Source organism: Manis pentadactyla, chromosome 18, assembly GCF_030020395.1.
Source record: "Manis pentadactyla isolate mManPen7 chromosome 18, mManPen7.hap1, whole genome shotgun sequence".
In the NCBI taxonomy this organism is placed as follows: Eukaryota; Metazoa; Chordata; class Mammalia; order Pholidota; family Manidae; genus Manis; species Manis pentadactyla.
This window is the reverse complement of record NC_080036.1, coordinates 31,045,585-31,070,805: the sequence shown is the minus strand read 5'-3', so window position 1 is coordinate 31,070,805 and position 25,221 is coordinate 31,045,585. Positions and strand designations below refer to the sequence as shown.

At 51.6% G+C, this 25,221-nt stretch overlaps 1 protein-coding gene across 3 annotated transcripts in view; it reads right to left on the bottom strand.

The window, feature by feature from the left end:
* Positions 1–23,718, bottom strand: part of MTHFS (methenyltetrahydrofolate synthetase) — a 116,518-nt gene extending 92,800 nt beyond the window's left edge. The window contains exons 1-3 of one of the 3 annotated variants that reach the window (XM_036916095.2): positions 23,511–23,694; positions 19,659–19,920; positions 6,722–7,116 (exon numbers count right to left, since the gene is read on the bottom strand). In XM_036916095.2, coding sequence (XP_036771990.2) covers positions 6,860–7,116; positions 19,659–19,920; positions 23,511–23,627 — 636 coding nt within the window. In that variant the 5' untranslated portion in view covers positions 23,628–23,694 and the 3' untranslated portion in view covers positions 6,722–6,859. The other 2 variants (XM_057494845.1, XM_057494846.1) reach the window with 2 other exon arrangements.
* Positions 23,719–25,221: the final 1,503 nt, after the last annotated feature.

Sequence of the window (25,221 nt, the reverse complement as noted above, 5' to 3'; positions counted from 1 at the left end):
GTTGTGCTTGCCCGCATCCCTCTGGTCCTCACCAGACGTCAGCGCCGACAGACAGGAAGGCACACGGGACCAGAGGCCACGCCCAGCCCCAGCTGCGCACTGGTCCAATGCTGCCGGCTCGCACCCCTTCCACCTTACGTGGGAGCTCTGGTGTCAGGGGTCAGCTGCGTCAGGCAAAGCCGATCGTACCTGTGCGCAGCGGACATCATATTCCTGGCTGGCGGGACATCCAGTTGGGACCGAGGGTCTCACGTCTGTCCGATGCTTGCCTGTTCCCACATTAGGTGACCTCTAGATACCACAACTCAGACCCCTGTGACTGCCAAGTCCCTAGGGCCCTGATGTGTCAGCAGCCCTGCGGTGCTGAAGTTCACACCTCCACCCAGTCCCAGAGGCACTGAGCCCACAGGCAGTCTGCCGAACAGTCTGAATAACAGCGTCCGGGAGTCAGGGCCACCCAACAGAACCTCCGCGGTGAGGGATATGTTCTGTCTGCTCATCACCAAAGCAGGCACTTACAGGCGCCTGTGACCAAGGAAGTGAATTTTTAATTTCCTTAAACAAACGTGGATTTAAACAGCCACGTGCAACGGGGCCACCATACTGGACAGTGCAGCTTAGAACCTCTCCTCAAAGTGGGGGCCAAGTAGCTATATCGGCAGCTGCGGGGCCTGGACGTTTGCTGGGCGTGCAGAGCTCCAGGTCCCACTCGAGGCTCTGGACCAGAATCTGCACTCTAACAGGGTCCCCAGGCAACCTGCACGTCAGTATAGACGGATGCTCACGTCTGAGAACATTCTGGTGCCCCACTTAGATCTCCTGTTTCTGAACATCTGCTGTGAACCTCTTATTACAGACTGATTCTCATATCCAGTGTTCAGTCTAGTTCCTACCCAGTATGTTGGATTGTGATGTCTGGCATTACTGGTCTGAAGGACCTAAGAGGTAAGCACATGTGTGTGTGTTCACGTGGAGACGGAGAGAGATGAAGGGAGGTCGTAGCCAAGTTGGAAAGGGTCTGACATGTGAGCTAAGGGTCTGCACCTTTTCTTCTTTGGCGATAGAGAACCATCAAAAGCTGTTAAGCGGGCAAATGACACGGCAGTCATGTTTCACGACTATACGGCATGGAAATATGGTGGACAAGCTGGAGGTGGCAGCCACACAGGTAACGAATTTCCACTACCCACCAGTTCTTGTTTAAGTACAATTACAGGGAGTAGCAGCACGTGCCATCTCATCCTGTCCTTAGATTCAAGGCACAGGAGAAATCCAGGGCTTAGAGAGATGAGTTGCTGCCGCGTGGACCCCCATCATCCCAGCCTCAGAATTACAGGCTGTGTGTCTGAACCTGGGAGGAAATAGCGCTGTGCATTCACTCCCCAAGGAAGGATTCTCGGCGTTAAACCCCAGGCCCACCATTTACAGTAGGGAGCACTTTGAGACCTGACTCACCACAGAAGCAACTGTCTGCTTTGAAAGTATACTTTCTAAACACACCATTCTAAGACTAAACATATAAAGAAGACATTCACAAGACACAAAACAATGCAGCACAACGGACTCTCCTTCGGGTGTCCTGTTCACTGGTGTTCACACGGTCTGCTGTCACCATCAACCAGAAATATTAAAGTGAGAAACAGCAGCACTGGTGGTGGGATGAGGGATACGATGTGGAGGGAAGCGGGGGTTTAAAGGGCACCCTGGTCTTTCATCCAGTCCAGGAAGACTCCGATGTGCGCAGGGCTGGCAGCCAGCCAGCCAGGGGACGCAGACAGGGAAAGAGCCTGAAGACGGGGGCGTGTTGTTTCCTGGGCGGCAGGGACTCTGTTCTAAAGGAGTTGTTTCTAGAAGTTCCTCGTTCCTCAGACACTGTGAGCAAGGTGACAGCCCAGCAGACGCCCACACAGAGCACAAGGAGCCCGGGATGGGGACAGAGGCAGTGGGGTGAGGACGGATCACGGGGAGCCCAGCTCCACAGCGCCTCCTGGCAGCTGACCGTGGGCCCAACCATCCACCCATCAGCTGGGAGCACTGTCCCTAGAGCAGCGGTCTCCAAACAGGTGCCCCCCGCAGGGTGCAGGCAAAGGGTGCCAAACCTCCCCTGGGGCTTAGGAGGGAGAAACTGGAGTCTCTGTTTGTATTTACTTTTTTATCTTTAAAAGACAAGAAATAAAGTTTTGCTAGAAGGTAAGACACCGATTGCCACCCCCCCCCTCCACCCACCTCCCACTGCACCTCAGAAGGCCCCAAGACAGGTCAGTATGCGGCTGTGCTGGGGGTGCAGGAGTTGGGTAAGTGGCCGGGGGTGGCAGGGAGCAGGTGAGTTGCTCCCAGCATATTGAGACGTGCTGTGCTTTTAATATACTCCCAGGCAGGTGGATTTATGCAGTTCTCACCAAACCATCCTTCTTAAAATGGATGAATGGCTTAAAGAGATCCTTGCAAAGAAACAGCAGACCAAAGATAATCCTAATAATGTGAGCGCTGGTGAGCATAGCGGCTGATAAGAGCTAGTCCTGATAAGAGCTAGTCATCAGCCTCACTCCGGAACAGTGCCCCTGCCAAGAAGTGAGCCCCCAAGTCTGAAACTGCCACAAAGGCCCTTTGTCAGAGCGCCTGTGCGCACCACGTGCTGGCGCTCACCTGTCCTCACACGTGTGAAGCCACCATGGTGTGCGGGAGCTCTGGCTCAGGAAACTGCCCAGACCTCCCAATGCCCGTGGTATCGTGCGACATCATGAAATACTAGCTCTACTGTATGCTGAACTACGCTCACGAGGTGCGATCAATGCTTATGCATCTCCTAAGTTCTCTCCCTTAACAGCAAATAACAATATTCAGAAAATGCTTTTTTCCCTGCCATGGAAATAGGGACGACATCTCCATGAAACGATTTAGGAGGAAAATCCCTGACGCATCTTCTTTGTCTGGAAGGGCTGTTGAGTAACATATACAAAACACTGCAGAAAACCTGAAGAAGTAAGTACAGGAATAAATCTGTTGGGGAGTGGGGCTGGTAAAAGGCCAGAGGCTTCCAGCATGTCTCAGTTGATGATGTTGCCGTGAGAGAAAAAGCAGAGGTAAAGCAGCAAAGAGATGTGTCTCAAAATCAATCAACATAAAAAAATGTTTTAAGGACAAACTATTTGGGTCTAATTCTTGAAAGAACGACCACTCTGACTGGAATTTCTTTTTAAAGGGAGAAGAGGGTAGATTCGACATTAGATTCAGCAACTGCATTTATATGATTCACAAATGCATTACTGAATTTTATCAAATTAAGAACCTCAAGATACAGTAGAATATTCACAATACTTTGTGATGTGGTAGGAAGGACCCATGAAAAATATCTTATTCACCTATTTCTCTGATTCTCTCAGAGTAAAAATCTTTTAAAGGAGCTGTTAATACAAAATGCCAAAATGTCAGAAATGAGTTTTGCATATATTTTGTACACAAAGGTGAGTGTTCTGAATTTTCTGACTGCTATGATTATAAATGGCCACCAGTAAATTGCTACCTAGGCAAATATCTCCAAAAAATAAAAACATCTAATCTGAACCTTCAGAGTAAAAGTCATGTCTCATCAATGAGACAGAAAGGAGATTCCTGCAGCAGGAGATACATGATGTGGAGAGAGCGTGCTGAAAACAGGCATTTGGGGATATTTTCATTATACAATTCTGTTGCCAAAAATTCTGCAAGAACCTATAAACACTTTCATTTCTGCATAACTAAAAAACTTGGAAGAAGAATTTTTCTGACTTGGTTTAAAATCTTCCAAGAAGTTTCAGTAAGTTTTGAACTTACTTTGCTAACAAAGTAAATGTGCAGGATCTGATAATGATTCACATCAAGAAAATGGGTATTCGCTGGCCTGACCTAAGAAAAAAATAACCTTTGCAAAATTTGAAGTACAGGCAGTACTATGTCCCGTGGATCTGCTTATCTCTGGAAGGAATCTTCTCCAGCTGTGAAAGTCCTTAAAACCAAACACTGAAATAAAATCAGAAACAGACTTTTGAATCATCCAATAAGGTTTTCAAATAGTAAATTTCCAAAATATTTCCATCACATTGCTTTCCCTTTCAGAAATTAAGTCTGCTATAAATTATAGAAAATATACTGTTCCCATCATCTCATCTTTTTTTGTGTATGTTTTCTAATGTGCATTAGACATCCAGAAAGAAATGTGTTATTTACTGTGAAGCATACAAATAAACACCTATTTGAGGCGGGGCTCACACAGACCAGGTCACCTCCACAGGGCAGGACTCCTGAGAGTGCCTGAGCTCAGGGGGGTAGGTGGCACTGAGATGCCAGGCACTGGCTGCAGGGAAAGGAAGTGTGCTCCAGAAGGACCCGCCTGAGAAAGCCGGGGACACGGGAGCCCCAGCACACAGCAGCCAGGAGAACCACCAGGGCACGACACAGGGCGGCACTGCGCACAGGAGTGTGCACAGGGAGTGAGGCAGCACTCCCTGCCTCACAAGGGGCCCACTGGCTGACCCGCACTGGGCCACGCTGGGAACTGGCATAAACCATGAACCTGGCAATTTGCCTTTGAGGCGATAGGCATGTGGACATATGACCGAAATGTGTGTGACTCACTGAATTTCAATGGTCACTGAAGGAAAACAGCCCGGGCCAAGAACTGAGCTGCACCAGGCCACCTGGGCCTGGACATGCTTTCCAGTCTCTTAGCAGGACACGAGGGTGAAGCGTGTGCTGCTCGTGTTGGTATCGGTTAGGTGGGCTGGAACCTGACGGTTTAGCATCTAGTTACACGACCCCAGGTCCCTGGCACAGGCAGCAATCAGACACGCTGGGGCCCCAGGGCACTTCCAGTTCCCCAATGCTAAGCACTTCTTCCGTCGGCGTCTAGCTGCTGTTTCATTCTCCTGGATACTGGGCACCCGAGACCCTCACCACGCTGGCTGCAGGCCCTGTCCTCCACCTCTGCTGATGCCCTGATCTGAGTTACAATGCCAGCATCACCTCCATCTTCCGGGTTCTTCTGTGTCCAACACCCTCTCTGTAATGACCATGCCCATTACTGGTCACCGAGCAGCTGTCTCCGTCCAGGTGACAGGCCCTGCAGCCTCTGGCTGCCCTCAACCTCGGCGGCCTGGCCTTCTGCAATTGGTCTGCCCGAGCTGGGAGAAGTTTTATGTGCTCTCCTTGGCAGAACAGATTGAGCCCACAGGTGCTGATGTTTCCAGGTGTGTGGCAGCCCCAGACTTCCCCATTTAACCATCTCAGACCAACCTGCCACCACAGTAACATCCACCCTAACCTTGCGGTTGAAATAATGCCAAACCTTTTCAACCACCAGTCAGGTGATTTTATAGCACAGATTCTGCTTCCTGCCCATTTCTGCCTGTACGTCCTACACTGCGGAAGTCCAACTTAGCCCAATGGACATTTTTAAAGTGTTCTTACTTTTGTCCATAAAATCCTATCTGCTATGAATCCAAAGAGTATGGATCCAGCTTTACACAACACATCGGAGTGCATCCAATTAACTCATTCAAAAAATTCTCCCATGTCCGCTGTATGTGTACTAAGTGTAAGAAATATAAATATCATTTGGAGCTCACAGTCTGGTGAAGGGACAGACGTGACAATAACTGATATGCAGACAGTATGATAAGGGGGACAATGACAAGGGCCGTTTAAACAAGTGAAGGACACCAGCTCTGCTGGGGAACGTCGAGGAAGACTTCACAGAGGCGGACAAGGACCCAAGGCAAGGAGGGCAGAAAGTCCTGGTCAGGAGGTCACAGGAGTGGCAGACAGGGGCCTGGAAATCACGGAGGGGAGACCTTTTAAGGGGCTCAGTACACAAGGAGGGGTTGGCTCATTACCTGCGGGCTCCCAACAGCCACCGGAAGCTGCATGATCAGATTCATGTTTTACAAGATCCACTTGGCTGTGGTTTGATGAGTGAATGAGAGAGGGCCAGACTGAAGCAAGGGAAGCCAGAAGTGGGTCCTTCATCCAGTTCAGCTCAGAAAGGCTGAGCCCAGACGACAGGGTCACCAGGACAACGGAGAGAACAGACGTGAGAGGCTTATCGGAGGTGAGAGTCATGGGCGTGGGGACAGGCCGGACGCAGGGGTGAGCAAGAGCCATTGAGGAAGGCTCTGGGGTTTCTGGTCACAGCACCTCGCCCCCCACAGATCACCAGTGGCCCCCTGGCTGTGACTGAGAGCCCGCAGCAGATTTCCAGAGCAGACACCACAAAAGACAGAAATAATCTCCAACTTACTGGGTATCAGACCTTAAACTCACAAGCGGCTGACACACACACCCACAAAGATGGGAGCAAACCTGCCAAATTAAAGTATTCAAATCATAAAAGGTTTTGGTCCATTAACCATCAAAAGCTACAAAGTGCCAGACATAAAATTTCAGGGTGAGTAAATGAGGTCACAAGTGGTGGTAGGAAATTCTCAGGGAATTTGGTGCATGAGGCCACCACCAACAGACCGACCAGCAATCGCCGGGTCTCCAGGTGCCCGCTGAGGCAGGGCAGGCCCAGGTTAGGCCTGGGGAAGCAGCGCCCCCTCCCCGTGAGCAGGTCCTTGCTAATACCTAATTCAAAGTGCAAAGCAGAAGGTTCCACTCGCCACGTTAATTCCAGGAAGGTGGGCTGGGTGGGAACGATGTGGTGCAGCCTCTGCTGTGATTAATGCTGTTCACATGCCTGTTGATTTTCACAGATGGTTTTAATGTTGGGTATTTCATAATTATACAAATATCAATGAGCATACATTCCCATCAGTGTGCAATTCCAAATAATCCCTGACAGGGGAAAACACAGGTTCTGCTTTTCTCGGGTGCAGGACACCGATTACTCGGCTGCAGACGCCAGGACTGGAGATGCCGAGGAGTCTTCATAAAGGACTTCATCTACCTTCATGTCATGCTCGTCCACCGGGACCTGGAGGCACACCTGCTCTCGGAAAGCCAGGGCCATGGTGTAGGGTCTGTGCTCCTGCTGCTGCAGACAGCGCCTCAGGTAGGCGTCGTAGTAGCCCCTGCCCCTCCCCAGCCGGTTGCCATCTCTGTCAAACCCCAGACCTGGCATGAAGATGAGGTCAAGTCCCCCTGTGGAGAGAGGAGCACAGTGCAGAGGGCTGTGGTCTCACAGACTGACCACTCTGGACCGGGATTTGAATCTCTCTTCTCTCTGATTTCTAAAGAAATACCTGACCATTTTAGAAAATCCAAAAAGCACAGAGTCGGACAAAGTGGGGAAAAAGTCCCTCAGCAACTCAGGAGCCCACCACCCCTCCTTCCCGTTCCTTCGTGTATATGTACAAAGATGCCAGGCTCCCCGGCCCCGCCACATGCACAGGGCCTACGAGTTCCTTTCCTCTTTCCCTTCTTCAGGCATCCAAGCGATTCTCTACACCTGCCCGGGTGCAGAGCCGCACCCCAGGCCAGCAACAAGTGGAGGTGCAGGAGGGTCAGAGCGGAGCCAGAGAAGATGGAGCTGTTGCCACAGTCAGGGAGCAGCCGTTCAGAGCACCGGGCTACCTTCATTTCCCCTCCCCCTGGCAAGGCAGGGCCAGCTGGTTGGGTTCCCTGCACCCATGTGAGAGGGTCACAATGGTCCTCTGGCCAGAACGCTCCCCGGAAGCACGGAGACCAGAACCAGCCACTGGCACCACCAGGCAGAGCGGGCAGCTGGGGCTCAGGATGGAAGGCAGGGCCTTGACCTGACCCCAGGGACAGGAGTAGGCTGTCCCCTGAAGGTGGTCACGAGGTAGAGGACCTCCATGGCCCCTCTGAGGTCCAGGTGGTGGTCCTCCGGCCTCTGGCAGGGAGCACAACAGGCCGGCACTACTAGGGAGCCGTGACACAGGTCCAGCCCAGGCTTCGCCCTGTGGTGTCCCGTATGGGGAAGGCTGTCCTGTGGGCTTCAGAGTGACCCAGGGCTCAGCAGGGACTAGCCACTCACACAGGACTGCTGCTGAGGACACGCCAGGGCTGGAAGCCACGGACTCTCTGAAACACAGGTTTTCCAAGTAGAGATGTTCAGACTGGCAGCCAGGCTGGCCCTCACCACCAACAGCTGCTCCGCCTGCAGGGTAGCATGGATAACTCGGCCTCTCCCCGGCTCCCCGCACACCTGGCAAACCGCGCCCGCCAGATCCCAGCACGGCGCATCGCAGGTGACAGCCTGACCTCCTCATGTAACCTGCTTGTCCATTCCCATCCCAGCTCGCAAGGAGGTCCCTGCCCCGCTCACCCTGCCCACTTGGGACCAGCGGTGCGCTGCGCGCTCGGGCTCTGCTCCCGCTGCATGCCCCTCCGGCGCCAGGGACACAGCACTCAGGCAGGACACGCACACGCCTCTCCTCTCCAGCGGGGCGGGCAGGGAGCTCTGCAAAGTCCTCGGCAGTCTACCCGGCCCTGCCTCTCAGGACACGCAGGCCAGTCACATGAAACAACGTGCACTCCAGCGCGAGGTCGCTGGCCTGCCGATGCCCGAGGCACAGAGACGAGAAGCACCGGAGACATCAGCAGCGGGTGGGGAGCAGGGGTTGGGGGGGCAGCCCCAGCTGGCAGTCAGAGGAGGACCTGCTGGGCACTCTGCCAGGACCTGGATTGTGGGGGTTTGTCAGAACTGGGTGCGAGTCTATCTCAGAAACCCGGGGGTCCATGGCAGGGGCAGAGCGGTAAGGGGAGCACAGCGGGCCGGGGGTCAGGCTGAGGAGGAGCAGAAAACATGAGTGGAGTCTGCCAGGCAGAGGCACCGAGGTCTGGGGGTTAGAGGGAGAGCCCCACAGCTCCACAGCGAGTAAGGCAGGCGACCGGCTTACAGAGGCCAAGGGCCAGAACACACGTTTCTCAAGGGGCAGCGGGGATATGAAAACGCGTCCAGCACAGTCGTCCTCAGAGAAATGAAATCAGCCTCAGGGGTATCACCTCACACCTGTCAGGATGGCCAGTAAAAAACAAAACCAGACTATAATAAACGCTGGTGAGGATGTGGAGAAACCGGAACCCGTGTGCTGACACAAGGAGGGTGAAAAGGTGGAACCACGATGGAAAACAGTGCAAACCCTGCGCCTGGAGCTGCCAGGGACCCCACCTCTGGGTATTTAGCCGGAAGAACTGAAATCGGGGTCCTGAAGAGAGATTCGCACACCCGTGTTCACGGCAGCATCAATCACAGCAGCCAACACGTGGAGGCACCTGCACGCGCACCAGTGGACAAACGGGTAACGAACGTGGTGCCTGAGCCGCCGGCCACGCGAGCTGCTGCCCTCGCGAGCTTCGGTCTCCTCCGTAAGATGAGCTGCAACGCAGGCTGCTCGCGGGGAGCCCGCCAGTCGGGGCCTGTGTGCCCACGCACGTGCTCAGACCCCCTGCTGCAGCCACGGGTACTGTGGTGGCTTCTCTTTTCTTAATTAGACAAGGTCAGAACTGTCCTGGGCCAGGGAGCAGGGAGAGCAGGCGGATCTGCGGCAGGCGCCCATGATCCCTGACCGGGGCTCTGCCGGCCTCCCCGGCTGCCCCACTCGCTCAGCCCCGGGCTCTGGGGCAAAGCCCGCGGAGCGCTCCAAGCGGGCAGGGCGGCAGGCCTTCCCTGCAAAGGGCCGGTGTTTCCCACTCAGGTGACAAACGCCAGCCGTCTGCAGCTCGTTTCACCCACTTACTACAATCCAAGAATCTGGCATCTTTATACCTACCTGAGCAAACTGAACAGCACCTGGTCCGCTCCTCCAAAACGCGCCTTGTGACCGGACCGCACGCCCTCCCCTCCCTCCCGTCGCTGTGGCTACAACGCGAGGCTGCGGCCGGACCACACCTCAGAGTGGCCTGGGAAACACCGCCATCTGCTGGCCGCCAGCGGAGCTACTCAGCCCGTCTCAAAATCGCCCCTTTTAAAACCTGGTTTTGGGAACCTCACCTCGAAAACTTGTTACCAAGGATGCAAGTTTCTTAGGAAACTAAGTTTCCTGATATTTGATTTTACAGAACTTAAGAAAATTTTTCAAGAAAATACCTAACATTACTTCAGAGACTCCCGGGTCCCATCTGGAAATTTGAGGCTATGTTCCTATGCTTTTCCATACAGCAAAAATAACTGGCTTGAAATAAAATGGAAAAATATTCCATTCACAGTAACAACCACAAATATGAATTGATCAGGAATGCACTTAAGAAATGTGCAGAGACAACATGAGGAAAAGCAAAAACATCCACAAAGGAACAGAAAGAGCCTTGAGCAACTGGAAGGTGCGCCATATTCCCAGAGAACACCAGATTTTGTAAAGAAATCCATTTCCCACAAACTAATCTAAAAATGTAACACAATTTCAACCAAGACTTCTAAAGGATTTGGGGGAATAAACTGACAAAATAATTTTAATCTCAAAAATGAATGTTTAAAAATAGGCAGCTCAATTTTTAAAACAAGAATAATGGTAGGACTCATTTACCAGGTACTGAAATTAATTGAAGGGCCATTGCACAGCTATATTAATTAAAACACCCTGGTACTAGTGCCAGAAAAGGCAAAAGATCAACAGAAAAGACTGCAATGTCCAGAAACAGACCCAAAAATATACAAAAATTTAGTACATGACAAAGGGGACACTCCGAATCAGCGAGGAAAGGGCAGATCGTTCACTACCTGGTGTCAGGACTAGGGCTATACTTTGAATTAAAAAATTAAGTTTCTTCCTTATAGTTCAATACACATTCAAAAAAGATTACTGTTTTAATATTAAAAAGTATTAGAATACTTTTAATAAAAAGTATGAATAAATATAAAGCATTTAGGATAAATGTATAAAAATATATAAAATAAAAATTATAAATGTATAAAAAGTATAAATAAATATAAAGCATTTAGAATACTTTTTATAAAAAGTATAAATAAATATAAAGCATTAGGATAAAATGAAGTTACATATTCTCGAGAATGAAAAAACACTCCCTAAAAATGAAGCCAAAGGTAGAAATCATAAAAGAAAAGGTTGACTTCACTAATAAAATTTAAAACATCTGCATTTTCCAAAGCAAAAACATACACAAAATTAAGAAAATAGTAACATGGACAAAAATACTTGCAGCACCCGACAGACTAAGGGTTAAATCCAGTATATGAGGAATTGTGGCCACCCAGAAAGATGGCAGAAACAAAGAAGTCACATTCCCCAAAGCGAGCAAAGAACAGCCCTTTCTAGGAGACAAATTATGAAGGTTAAAAACATATCACAGCTTATAATATATTTTGTCATTCTCACAGTAAACATGTTAACCATTGTAATTTTTTTTAAATGGAGGAAATCAAAACTGAATTGAGGGATTACTCTTGCGATTAATTCTTCAAAACAAAACCGGAAACGCTGATGGGTCAAAACTAAGTACTCCTCAGGATGAAAATGCAAGCGGCAGGGGTCCTGAGATGTCCAGATGTCTCTCTCCCAACTGTTAGCCAGCTTTTCCGATGTATTCGGGAGGTTTCCCGCTGCAGAGCGCTTTTTGAAGAACTTATGAAAAGGGCTGTATTTCCCCCTTTCCGCTCACTTGGCTTGGCTGTGCCTGCGCTTCCCGAGCACTGCCAGACACACAGCACCCTCTGTCCTGCATCCCCAGAGCGCGTGGGGCACCCCCTACCCCCAGTGCAGTTGCCACCAGGACAAAACCGCTTCCTGGGTAAGGGTCCTCACCGCCATCAAGGGCTTGCCGCACAGTAGGCATTGTGAGACCACACATAAATTCCCTTATTTAGCCTTCTTAACACTTCAGCATAGGAGTTATTACTATCTCCATTTTCAAAGGAAGGAACAGAGACTTAGACTATGAGGCTTATGCACATCCGTGCAGCCGCAGGCTACAGAGCCAGTAACGAAACCCAGTTCCCTGAGGCCCAACCCCATCAACCCCTCATCTTCCTCCACACGGCTGCCTGACCCAACAGACTGTGAGCACCCTTTGGCCCTTAGGCATCTGTTCCTTCCCAGGGCGTCACAGGTCCAGCACACGACAGCTGGTCAGTGCATGTGCGTTCACGACTGTATTAAAGCATCTTGCGTGGTGGCAGTGCACACGTGAAGCAGCAAAGCCGCTTTGGGAGGCAATCTGGAAACATCTACAAAGACTCAGAGTCCGTAAGCATCCCACTGCCAGGGACTGACCCTAGGGACTTAGCTGTGCAGTACACGGACACATAGCAGGATGTCTCCAGGCATCGTTTGTAGTACTGAAAAAGTGGAAGCCACCTAAATGTCCACCAACAGAGGTTACTATGCAACCACCCAAAACACTGTGGTGGACCTTCATGGGCTGCTATGAAGAGAATTCTATGGTTTAGAATTAGCAAGTGAAAATGCAAATTGTAGAACAGAATGTATGACTCCCTTTGTAGAGATGGTTTAAAAAGAAGACACACACGTGATCTAGAAGGATGCCAAGTACCCTAAGATGGTCTTATCTGGGAGTACGACTCTTACTTGTCATCTTCTGCCTACTAAACCACGGCGTGTCAAAGTCCGATGAACGCACGGATGACCTGCTGCTCTACCGTGTGGAGCTGTTTGCTTGTTTGCCTTTTAAACCCCAACACAAACTGAGATGAGGGAGTTAACGTGGACTGGCCAAGGAGGCTGGCTGTGGATCGATCCCCTCAAATACCAGCTTTCTCAAAGATGCCACGTTAAGGACACAGCAGCCTGTACACAGATGCGCCTTGTTCCAACCACCAAAAACCAACAGCGTTAAGTTCATCCTTTCCTTTCCTTCAGCATCTTTTGTTCTATTTGTTAAACCTACAAAGGGTATATGAGAGATGCAAGTCCTACCTAGGGGCCACTAGATAAATCTGCTTTTATTTATGGTTTATCACTGACAACATGCAGCTGAAAATTACTCCTAGAAGGAGAGATGGGAAAAGTGGATGGGTAGGTGGCAGGGCAATTCTTGTATTTCCAATTCCCTACTCTCATCGATCTTATCAGCCCTAATAAAAGACTGTCTTGCCCAAAGACACCATTCTTTCTCCCAGCATCCCTTTATCATTTTATCCTGCCCTTCCTAAGCAAATGCAGAGGTATGCAAACACTGCCTTCATTTGTAGCCTCTTCATTCTAGCACATTATCAACACCTATTTCCATATTCTTAAAGATTCTGCTGCTTTCTCCTTTAAGCTAATACTTCCCAAATTTATATTTATGGTTCTCTGTACTTTTACAAACTATACCCATCAAAGAAATAATGTCAAAAGCATGTGACCTAGGAATCCTCCTCTGGAAAGGCGAATTAACGCAGTCTGGCCCACATCTGTCAGCGGGCTCCTGCTGGTGAACCTCAGGGTCTGCCCACAAGCGCCCTCCAAGGGCTCCTGGGTCAGCATCTGCCCTCCCGCCTCCAGATCTACACACCCAGCCAGCTACCCACCAGCATCTCTGGGGGCCCCAGACCACCAGGAGGGACTCACTCCCTGCTCCCCGCCCCGCTCTCCTGCCTCGGTTAGCAGCTCCACACCCAGACGGTGAGCCAGACCGTCCTCGATGGCCTCGGGTGGTCCGCCACCCAGGCTGGAGACCCCACAGGCCGCGTGTGTCGGCACACACTCGTCCTCTCCACTCTCAGGCGACACCATCTCTCGCCCTCTCTCGTCATCGGAGGCCCGGCTGATGCCCACTCCTAGTCTCCCTGGCCTGTCCTCCTGTGGCCGGAGAACAAGCCTTAGGAAACACAGCCCTGCTCGTGCCACTCCCCCGATTCAAGCACTTCAGTTACTCCCCAGCACCTAGAGAATACAGTTCAACCCCATGACCTTCATGACGTGGGCCTGCCAGGCTCCCCCAGCCTCCAGCCAGCCCATGACCACCGTGAGAATCAGGGCCTGCCTTTGGCTGGCTGTGGCAGAGGCTGCTGGCTGCCGTGCAAACACCTCAGGGTCTCACGCCCTCCTGCTCAGCAGCAGAAGCAGGACTTTGTTTGGAAGGCCATGGACCCCACTGTCCTCGGCTTCCTGGGCAGCTATGTATGTACGGCCCCGGGCCCAGGTCCTAGAGAGTGGGATTTACAGGGAAGGGTGCTGTCCTCCCCATCCCCCCTCCTCTGGCTGTCCAGAACGTGGAGTTCAAAGTGCAGCTCGAGATGCCGTGCTGGACCACACGGCACATGCAGCAAGGCTAGGATCTGGGGGGCAGCTGCAGACCACTACCACCACCCCAGACTTCTGTTACTTTGGGGTTTTCTGCCCTGTGCAGCCAGCTAACCCTGACTGACAGACTGAGGAGCCTGCTCCTGTCCACAGCCACGGCCCATAAGGGCAGCACGGGGGACACCGGGCCACCCCACAAAGGGCACACCTTCGGGTAAAGCAGACCTGGCAGGAAATCCTGGCTCTGCCTCATAACTGCAGCGCATGAATAGTGCTGAGACTCACCTTCCTCATCTGTGGAACTGGGATAGTACTGCCGCCACGATGAATACTGAGGTCATAGATATAAAAACATCCAGCACACGCTTGGTGTCAGCAGACATTCAAAGGGCAGCTGATGATCCACTAGTGCCTCTGCCTTGGTACACAGCCCCCCGGGAGACTGCTGCCCTACCCTCCGGCCCACTGGGATCGCAGCTCCAGAAACTGAGCTCTCACAGTCCCGTGCTCACGTCAGTGTCTCCTGCACGAGAGCCAGAAGACGTGACCCCACAAGCAGGCCCCGGGCTGTGCGGGCTCAGTGCCCCCATGCCTCACGGCGCTCAGACAACAGTTGCTGCATAAATGAGTGAGCAAATAGACATTTTAGAAAGGAAAAGGGCAAAGCCAATATGACTGATCAGTTCCTGATTTTCATTTACCTGATTCTGACTTCTTTCAGGCCACAGGCATATGGAATAGCAGGTGTTTTCATGGTGGTATTTACCATTTCTTAGGGTTAAAAAACACACAAAAGAGTTCATTGTTCAGTCCAGATTTCCAAATATTGTGATATGCTTTGTTTGTTTTAGGGAAGGCATTCATAATGAAAGAAATCACTGCAGCAACCTTTTGCAGATAAATCCACAATGTTATCAATAACATAACCCACTGCTCATGACAAATATACCACTTTTATTCATTTTTCTTACAATCTAGCTAATTTTTTTCTTGTAGCTTGTTATAGCTACCATATTGAGAAATATTTCTCAAAAAAATTAATGTAGACTAGTGAAGAGTGAAATAGAAAAATATAATGATGATCATAATTATAAACCAACAGAAGTTTTCCAACCATATTTATTAAAGATGCTTTAGTCACTAGTGAGTTATTATAACCATGTGGGGAAATGGTCATAAATATCTAATGAAAATTCTAAGAACTTTTTCTAATGAATGTTTAATTTAAAAATTGTAAGTTTCTAAATATGGAGGTCAAGAATCAGCAGTAAAGATGTAAAAATTCTAGGTCTAAAATCTTCAAGTGGGAAGGGTATTTCCAGTTACTGCACCAATTTACAATTTACTGGTATCACAGACTGTAAGCTCTGGTGTAGGTGCATGAGAGAGAGTGTGCATGTGTATGCACGTGTGCATGTATGATTGCCTCAGAAATCAGCAATCCAAGACCAGTACATACAACTCAGTCTTCTACAGATCCATTTATAATTTTATTATGTGACAGTAAGTTATTACTGAAGGAGCTCTGTCCTATGTTTTTGTATGTAGCAGACAATTTCTTCATAGAAGAAAATCTTCTTAGATTCAAAGTGAAATACAGTAACTTGTATCTTGAAGGGTTTGGGGAAAGAAGTATTTCCAGGTATGTTTAAAATAATGTAGCCCTTTCATGAGAAATGTAAGAACAGCGTGTGCCGTAGTCTATTTGCCAGTATGTGTGGTGCAAGCTTTGGGGCCTGTGGCTGGGAGCCAGTGTGCAGGGGCATGTGTGCTTATGCCACGAGGGTGCCACAGACCGTAGAAAAGGAAGGGAGCAGGCTCATGGCAAACAGCATTTCAGGGTGTTGCACATATTTAAAAGAGAAAACCCTGAAAGTACCCTAACTCTCTGGTAGTATTTAATTAGTATTTTTAAAATTAAATTATAGTAACTCCCAAAACAAGAATGGGAAGGACCTATTTTAAGAATCAGTGCAAATATCTCACTTTATTCACATATTCCAGGAGAAAGCTTTAAAAAAGGAGACAAGAATGCACCACACCTTTGAAATTGGATAACACGGTCATTACAAAGGAAGTAATCTGAGGTCCACAACAACTGCTTAGAGATTTAAATAAATAGAGTTGGTAATTTAAATTGTTAACAATGGCACAGTAATAACAGAACAGATGAGGATAGGTGCAAATCAAGGAAAGAGCAAAGTAGGTGGGGAACCACCGCTATCAGAACCCAAGAGTAAGAAGCCAAAGTGAAGGAGAAAAAGATGAGAGAAATGGATTATAGACCCAGCAGAAGGAACAGAAAGACAGTACTAACTCCGAGTGCAGAAAACAGCAAAGCAGAGATGAACAAAGAGGTAACCAGAGAGTCCCCTGAAGCTTGACAGAGACATGAAACTTTAGGATGAAAGAGACAAGTACCTATAAGTTCATAAAATTAATGAATATGAAACTGTAAATTTCAAAGATGAAAATTCCTAAAAGAAGCCAAGCAACAAAATAGCAAGTTTCTTACAAAGGAAACAACAGATGTGACACAAGCTTTTTCATCTATAATGCTAAATGCCACAGGACAACGGATCACCTGTCCAGGACACAGTCAACAAATTAGTACCAGGGCCACTCCGGCCCACTGCCTGTCTGTGTGAATAAAGTTTTATTGGAGCCCTGCCATGCCCATCTATTGACTTATGTCTATGGCTGCTTTCACATCACAACAGCACAGAGGAGGTGCTGGGAAGAGACCCCCTGGCCTGCAAGGCCTTCAGTATTTACTGTTTGGACTTGACAGAAAATGTTTGCCAATCTCTGGTTTAGAATTTTTAGTGGAAAAAAAAAATGTGACCCAACAATTCTGTCCCCATTCAAGAATTCACTGGTGGGAACAAAGACAGCCTCAAAAATAAAAGCATTCTGAAATTAACACCCCATATATCATACTGGAAAAAACGACTTAAAGGAATACACCATCTGACCAAGAGATTAATAAAAATACATCAATCAAGAATGAGGAAGACATGGACCAAAAGCAGAAGCAGTGAACCATAAACCCAGGAAAATAGAGTTGAGGTTAAATTGCTGTCCTCCGCCCGGCACACCACTTTGGTTGAGGCAGAGGAAGTGCACAGCGAGAAGCCAGGGCCAGGGGAGAGGGGAGGAAGGCCAGAGGCCTGAGCATCTGCATTTCCCCCAATGTCACTGCTTTGGGCAACAATCAGCTCGCGGGAACCGTGGTCTGCTCAGGAGGTACACAGGGAAAGGCCTGAACAGAGAAGTGGTCTGTACCCCTCTGCAACCCAGATTACAAGCATCTGCAGAGAAAACTTCATGGGGGAAGAAAACAGTCGGTTCCACAAATACGGGAGGGGTAAACGCTACGGGGGAGAAGGAAATGAAGAGCCCGTCTTGGGGTGAACTTCTATTAGGGGCCAGGCCCTGAACTTCTCTATTCTTAATTCTGTATCTTTTCATTTGGCATTTATATCTGACATACACTGCAGGTTGGGATGTGGATTCCACCTGTACACATCTTCTGCCTCCCAACTAACATGGGAGCCCCTTCAAGCCCAGGGCCTCACCTTTCCTGATCTTACAGAGCACCTGATGGAAGTAGATGCTCGGAAGCCAGCAATGAGCGGCGATGTAAGGAATGATTCTGCCTTCCTTGCTTGAACTCGGTTAACAGCATTTAATGAACAGCTCCTATGTGCCAAAAACGCGCTGAAACCCATACACACGTGACTTTGTTCACTTACCGGGACTGTGTCCTAACCGGGAAGGGCAACTAAATCAAGAGGAAAGATGGTGTTGCCTCCCTCTTCCCGCTGCTGGAACAAATGCACACCTTTCCGTTCAGCCTGAGGAATGCACTCCAGGAGAGGCAGAGCTGCTCTGCAAAGGCGACGGGCTGGCTACAGAGGAGCCCGCGCAGTGTCAATCAGCACGGATGTTAAGGAGACAATGCCAGCCCCAGGGGATGTGCACCTGAAGTCAAACGGAAGTGGGAAGGTATCCTGGGCCCAACCCAGAATGAGGGGATGTGTCTGGGGAGGTACGTGCATCAACTGTGAGCAATGTCAGAGCCTGTAATTCCTGTCTTTCCTTATGTTAGCCTGGGCTGCCCCAAAAGATACGCTCGCCTACTGCCTCACTGCCTTAAAATACTTGTAATCCTTCCCCTGGAAGATATTAAAGTTTTATGAAGTTGGCATTCACCTGGTCTACTGATGCAGGACACGAAGGAGAGAGGCCAGAGTGTTCCTTAGGGGTCCAAACACCTAGCCAAGTGCAGGGCTGGGCAGTACAGGGGAACTTACAGGGGCCAGGCAGATAACCTCCCTACTACCACCGGCCCTCAACATGATCCCCCTCCACCTGGTCACAGGGTACAGCGCTGTGCTGGAGGGACAGAAATTGGGAGAGGACTGTATAAAGCTGCTCTGGGGTTTCTTTGCAACTATTTAAGTCTTGGTCAAAGATACGTCCCTCCAAGGTGGGTCTGAGATTCTGTATTACAAAACAGACCCATAGCTTGTTTTGTTTCCGGCTCCGCCTGCCTGACAATAATTAAATCTCCCAAGCGGCTGCTGGTCGGGGAAGAGCAGGTGTGAAGGTCCAGTAGTAGAAAGGCGGCGGGGCTGGGAAACAGACACTTAGGCCGAGAAGGGGGGAGAAGGAAGACGTGGAAACAGAAGGACGGGCAGCGCCAGGTCAGGAGCAGCCTTGCTACAGGCACCCACTTCAGCCCAGGGCAGCGGGGCCAGTGCAACGCTTCGGACAGGAGAGAAGTGGCCAGACTGGTGTTCCAGAAACCCTGGCCGAGAGGGAGGAGAGCGTGCAGGACACGGGAGGAAGGGCAGGGAGCAGGCTGTGACGGCCTGGACAAGAGAAGCCGGCGGCTCCTCCTGCAGCAGCAGGGGGACTGCACAGGGGCAGACGGATTCAATAAACACTCAGTAAAATCACCAGCACGGCAACAGACCACACGAGGGGTGCGAGAGAAAGACAGGAGTCAAGGATGCTCTGACACGGCCCACTGGGTGGCTGAGGGCGTCAAACACAGAGAGGGTGCCCTGGCAGTAAGGGCTGAGGGACGCGTGCGCGTCTGAGGTGCCCGTGTGACCACCAGCAGAGAGGTCCAGGGCGGCAGTTCTGGACGGGGTATACAGATGCGTATTAGCAATAATATTAATTATTAACATACAGAGCATACCTGAAACCAGGGGAAATGATGAAATCATTCAGGGAACATATACAATTAGACCCACAAGGTGAGCCGGAGAGTCTCTGAAAAGGCAACAGCGTCTTAGTAACTGTGACAGCTGGTGCCTCGCAGCCTGCAGCGGGCATCTCACCCCAAGTCGGGGCATGTGGGTGTCTTGGAATATGAGTGAAATACAATTTCATCCCTACAGGAAAAGCAACCTCCACTGACCCAAACATAACATCTGGGTCAAAGTCTAGCTCCCTGAAGGTCTGACAGCCTCCTAAGGTGTCACCTCTGACACCGTAACTCACCTGTCGACAAGGCCTCCTCCCGAACCTCATCTTCCCCAGGCTGAGCGATGTTCCACGATGTTTTGGGGAGTGAAGAAATTTCTGCAGCTGACGCTAATTTCACCATATCCATGTGATTGCTCTGGAACTGGTACCGCGGTATAAAGCAGGTTTTGCCTTGTCGGAAAATGTCCTTGATTATCTCTTCCGTCTCAACTTCATCTTGCATGCTCAGAAAGATGGAAATCCTTTTGGACTTTTGATACTGACTGTGGGCAATCACCTAAATGGGAAATGATGGCAATTACGTTTTCCAAGATTACACTTTTAAAATCCAGTGACTCCTTAACAATTTTAACACTTGGACAATTTCAACTTCCTTCTCTCCTGGCCTTTTTTAACTTAACTATCCAAGAATAAAATACACACACACACACACAGAGTAGCACAGTGGGTCAGACAGCATGACATCCTGAAGCCTAACTTCTGCTTCTGAATCCAGCAGTAACTTCTCTGATCCCTTTACCCTCTGGCCCACACCCTCCAGGGGGTGTGAGAATGCACCGAGAAGTCACTGTGGTGCCCTGACGCCTGTTCTGAGAATTCCAGGCCTCGCCTCCACTGCCCACCCCGCTAGTCTTCCACTGCCCCGCACGTCCCCTGGTCTTCGCTTCACCTTGATTCTGAGCCATGGCTCCCCCAAGCTGCTTCTCTCCATCAGCAAGCTCCTCTCCTCCTAAATTCTACACATTTAAGCCAACTTAAGCCCTGACTTTTCCTGACTTCTACAGAACTCTTGCTATGTTTAGAGTTAATATACAACTTAACACTTAGCTGTGTACTGGCAGTTGATCTCTAGATGCTTCATGTGCCCTAAATGTAGCTATTCTACCCAGTCTGTAAGCTCCCAGAAGACAGAGAACATGTAATTCTCTTAGCTCTACCCACCTCCATCCTATTTCCTACAACTCTGTTGAGAGGAATGTTAAAATGTTCACAAAGATGGGAATTGGGCAGATCTTGGAGAGGCAAAGTCCCTCTAAAAACACGCTGTGAGAAGGCGGACATCTCCTATCAGTCTAACCAGTCATCAGGCAGAATGGGGCTGAGCTTCCCTGGCCATAGAAAGTGAACAATCTCACAACCTCCCAGACTCATCAGTGAGCTCTTAGCTCCTCTTTTTTTCCTTCCTTTTCTGTTCTTCCCTGCTCTCTGAGCTAAGAAAAAAAAAAATACTGCAAAAGTGACATAAATATGACTGGCAGAAAAACACAGGTGCAGAAATTCAAGTTATTCCTAATAAAAAGGGACACATTGAAATTAGTAGAAAGAGGACAGCAAACTAGCACCAAGGAAGGAAGTTAACTCCATCTTTCAGCGAAGTTACAAGGCTGCTAGAGGGCCTGAAATAGGCAAACAGAGACGTGACACCCAGATCTGAGGCTTTTGGCGCCCAAGTCCTTGCAGAGAAAGTTTAGTGTCTCGTTCTCTAAATTTCAAGCCGAATATAGGAAAATCAAGAGCTGCATAAACTGTAATAAACTCAGTGTGAGACTCTGGTGCACACACATTTATCTTCCTTTAAATCTTTTATATGACAGTAAAGAAGCATAAAAAAAGAAAACCATTAAAACACTGAGAACCAAAGAACAGAGATTTGACTAATTTCCGTAAGACAGAGACTAGATGGGACAGTATTCACAGACAAAATAGCAGCAGATCACAGCACTCAGAGAACATGGCTGTAGGTCAGGCACGGCATCCCAAAGCGACTGCAAAAGGCAAAGGTGACTCCCAGTCCCTACCGCACCGTCATTCGTAAATATGTACAGACAATAGAGATTCATCAATTTAGAAAGCTAAAACACAAAAGAGGATTTTTTTTTTAAGTGAGGGGGGAATGATCCAGTGGGGAAGTGAGATAAGTCAGAGAATAGGAATCTTGTTTTAAAATCTAATTAGTTTTCTTAGACAAATTCAAGAAGATAGTCGCATCCTCAAAACAACAGACTGCTTTGGAAAGCAACCAGAGAGAACTAAGAAATAATACATGGAAATTAAAATTAAGACTACCAAAATTAAAACAATTCAGGAGGAAGTCTTAAAGTAGAGGAAAAAGGCAAATAAATGGGGAAAATGAGAAAAAAATGCTAAGAGACATCGGAAATCAATAAAGCGTTTTTACCATTTGGTTAACAGGAATTGAGGAAAGGCACAAAGAAAAAGAAATAATCAGGGATATAATAGAAACACCAGCCCGGACTGAACGGAGGTCGGAGGTGCTAATGACTAAAAGGAAAAACAAAGTCAAATCCAACTATGGATCACATATGAGGGAAAACACATTTTCAGACATATAAAGGTATTAAAAAGTTTGCCTCAGATACTTTCTTTAAAAAACAATTTGGAGATACACTCAAATAAGATGAAAAAAAACCCAGAAGGAATATTAAGAAAAAAAAAAGAGAAGAAATAAGCCCCAAAAGGACGACACTGGACTCAAAAAGTAGCCCTAACTCAGCAGCAGAGAGGGAGGGACGGGGGCAGTGGTGTGCAACCAGCTGGCAGGCGACCAGACCGCAAGGTGCAGGGCGCTTCGGGAAGAAAGTGCATTTATTTTAACAAAATGAGAAAGAATCGATTGATGAGAAAAAGGCATGTTCTTGCTTTGCCAATAAAGGAAAAATAAAAACCATCAGAAACTCCTTGAAAAACAAAGTTACATTAGAAATTTATACTCCAAATAGGAACGAAGCAAAACATGATTCTGAGCAATTATAAAGCATAAAAAAAAGTATCTGGAATAGACACTTGAAACGTTTCTCTCCTGGCCACACACATCTCAGTGGCCGTTTCCTCCGACCTGGCTCTCCAGTGGATACTATCGTATAACCAGAATACATACTATGTGCTTGAATTTCGAGCTCGGTAATTAGCCACAGAATATGCTTAACAGACTCATTATAACTAAGACACTATAAATACTGTAAAACTTCACAACGCAGGTGTCACGCTACAGGCGTGGGAAGGGCAGGTGGGGCGGGGAACTGAAGCCAGGGCACTACCCCCTCGCGCTCTGCAGTTAGGGAGCCAAGACAAGGCACGAAGCTAATGTCTTTACCACACGTTCCTTTTCCGATAAATTTCCAACTTATGAAGGAACCGCGTCCGTAAGACTGAACGCCTTTAGGACCGACAAGAAGGCGTCCCTGAACACCTGCAGCGAGCAGACGGGAGGCGCCGAGGGTCCCGCTAGCACCGGGCTGCGACCCCCGCCCCGGCATGTTCGCCCCGCAGCGGGCGGGACTCCGGCCCCACACCGCCTTCCCCCGAAGGGCCGAAGCAGCCGGGACAGCGACCCCGGGACCGGCAGGAGCCCCGCACCGCGCGAGGACGACCCCGGGGGCCCCCGAACTGGAGGCGCGACCGGCCGCGGCGCATGAGGGCGGCCGAGCCCCGCTCTCGGGGACGCCGTCCCGGGGCCGCCAGTGCGGCGGGGGCAGCGGGCGAGTTGACCCGGGACGGAACCGCCGCGTCTCTGGAGCCCCCGGGCCGGCCCGCGCCCTCCCCGCGGGACCCCTGTCTGAGAAACACCGCGTCCCCCAGTGACTACTGACGGCACTGGGCTCGCCTTCGCGGTCCGCTACCTCATCGCTCGCGGAAGGCGCGCCTCCCACCGGGCCTCCCGCCGCCGGCCCTGCTCCCCCGGCTCGGAGCCCACGGCGGCCCCGCCCCCGAGCCACCGACTCCGACAGGACGTGCGCGCCGAGGCACGGGAGCGCGCCGAGGTACCGCGCCTGCGCAGCTCCGCCAGCATGGGCCGCCGACTCTCTGCGACAGGCCGCTGCGGAGGTGGTCCCCGTGGTCCTGCACCTTCTCGGTCAGGAGGCAAGACTGGCGTAGCCGCTCCTCGGTGCTCATAGCCTGCAAACGCTGCTTCAGCTCGGCCCGCAGGCTCCGCTTGGCTCCGCGCGCAACCGCCGCCGCCATTGCACGGGATCAACCCCACCCTCACGACCCCGGGCTCAGGCTCCGCCTCCGTCCCCGGATCCGCGGGATGGGGGCGGGGCCGCGTGCCAGGGGCCGGGCTGGGGGGCAGGGTCCTCGGGGCGTGCCAGGGGGCGGGGCCACGGCACGGGATTGCGTGCCAGGGGCGGGGTCGCGGAGCGTGGCATGGTCCTCGGGACGAGGAGGGGCGGGGCCACGGGCAGGCATGAGATCGCGTGCCAGGTGCAGAGTCTTCGGGACGGGGCAGCGTGTGGGGATATGGGCGAGCGCGGGGCTGCGCGCCGGGGCCGGGTCCTCGGGCGCGGGGCCGCGTACCAGGTGGGGGGGAAGGGGGCGGGACTGCGTTCCCCGGGGCGGGCCTACGTGCCGGGGCGGGGTCCTCGAGCGCGGGGTCGCGCGCCAGGGGCGGTGTCCTCGCGGGGGCGGGGCTGCGTGCCGGGGCGGGGTCCTCGGGGGGCGGGGCTGCGTGCCAGGAGCGGGGTTGGTCGGGACGAGGCAGCGTGTGGGTGTACGGGCGGGCGCGGGGCCGCGTACCAGGTTCAGGGGCCTTTTAGGTGGGGGCGCTGCGTGCTAGGGGCGGGGTCCGCGGGGGCGGAGGTGGTCCTCGGGACGAGGCAGTGTGGTCCCACGGGGCAGTCGCGGGTCCGTGCGCCAGGTGCACGGTCCTCGGGACCAGGCGTGGTGTGGGCCCACGGGGCAGTCGCGGGTCCGTGCGCCAGGTGCACGGTCCTCGGGACCAGGCGTGGTGTGGTCCCACGGGGCAGTCGCGGGTCCGTGCGCCAGGTGCACGGTCCTCGGGACCAGGCGTGGTGTGGGCCCACGGGGCAGTCGCGGGTCCGTGCGCCAGGTGCACGGTCCTCGGGACCAGGCGTGGTGTGGGCCCACGGGACAGGCGCGGGGCCGTGCACCAGGTGCAGCGTCCGCGGGACCAGGCGGGGTGTGGGCCCACGGGGCAGGCGCGGGTCCGTGCGCCAGGTGCACGGTCCTCGGGACCAGGCGTGGTGTGGGCCCACGGGGCAGTCGCGGGTCCGTGCGCCAGGTGCACGGTCCTCGGGACCAGGCGTGGTGTGGGCCCACGGGGCAGTCGCGGGTCCGTGCGCCAGGTGCAGCGTCCGCGGGACCAGGCGGGGTGCGGGCCCACGGGGCAGGCGCGGGGCCGTGCGCCAGGTGCACGGTCCTCGGGACCAGGCGTGGTGCGGGCCCACGGGGCAGGCGCGGGTCCGTGCGCCAGGTGCACGGTCCTCGGGACCAGGCGTGGTGTGGGCCCACGGGGCAGTCGCGGGGCCGTGCGCCAGGTGCACGGTCCTCGGGACGAGGGAGGGTGTGGGTCCACGGGGCAGGCGCGGGGCCCTGCGCCAGGGGCAGGGTCCGCGGGGGTGGGGCTGCGTGCCAGAGGCGGGGACCCCGGGGCGGGGCGGGGCCTGCGGGCTGTGTCCGTGGACCCGCCCCCTCGGCCCGCGCGCAGCGGCGGTGCAGGCCGGAGTGTGCGGGCGGGGAGGGCGGAGGCGGCCCTACCGGCTAGAGGAAGTGGATTGTGTTCTCTTTGGCCAAACCCCTTCCTCTCCCTCCCGCCGTC